General features: G+C 55.8%; 1 protein-coding gene across 1 annotated transcript in view; it reads left to right on the top strand.

Moving 5' to 3' along the window:
• Positions 1 to 466, top strand: part of LOC119591579 (allatostatin-like) — a gene marked incomplete at its 5' end in the record, with an annotated part of 33,447 nt that continues 32,981 nt past the window's right edge. Inside the window, 1 exon segment of the mRNA XM_037940340.1 lies at positions 1 to 91. Coding sequence (XP_037796268.1) covers positions 1 to 91 — 91 coding nt within the window.

The raw sequence follows: 466 nt of genomic DNA, 5'->3' as shown, positions 1-466 counted from the left end.
TCAGGATAAGCCCCTGGAGGCCGCGCCGGACCAGCCGCAGCACCCTGTCCACCTGCAGAAGAGAGCAGCTCCCCAAGACCCCAGTCCGGAGGTACGTGCCCGCCCTTTCCCCTCTGCAGGAGGCTCCTGAACGAACTCCTTGTCTCTGTCAGCACGTTGCTTCGCGGGCGTCGCTCGAGCCTGCAGCGCTTCCTCGCTCGCTGCGGCTCCGCAGGTCATATCCTTGGGGTCCGGAGGAGGCGCGGCCGCAGCCCACTCGTTCATCCCACGAAGTCGGAGTAGGAATCTGTCAAGGAAGGGAATTAAACTGCTTACGCCCTGTGCTGTCATTCCAAGCTTGGCGCAAAGAGCGCGCGGTGCAAGTACCATTTTCAAAGTAGACAATTAGTAATCAGAATATTTCATAACCTCCCTTTTATTTTTTCTCTTAGAGTATAGATTTTAGTGTTAGGTACCAGTTACTTCT

The sequence above is a fragment of the Penaeus monodon genome, chromosome 28, assembly GCF_015228065.2.
Source record: "Penaeus monodon isolate SGIC_2016 chromosome 28, NSTDA_Pmon_1, whole genome shotgun sequence".
NCBI classification, from domain to species: domain Eukaryota; kingdom Metazoa; phylum Arthropoda; class Malacostraca; order Decapoda; family Penaeidae; genus Penaeus; species Penaeus monodon.
The sequence above is the reverse complement of the archived record's forward strand: the minus strand, read 5'-3'. Positions and strand labels throughout refer to the sequence as shown.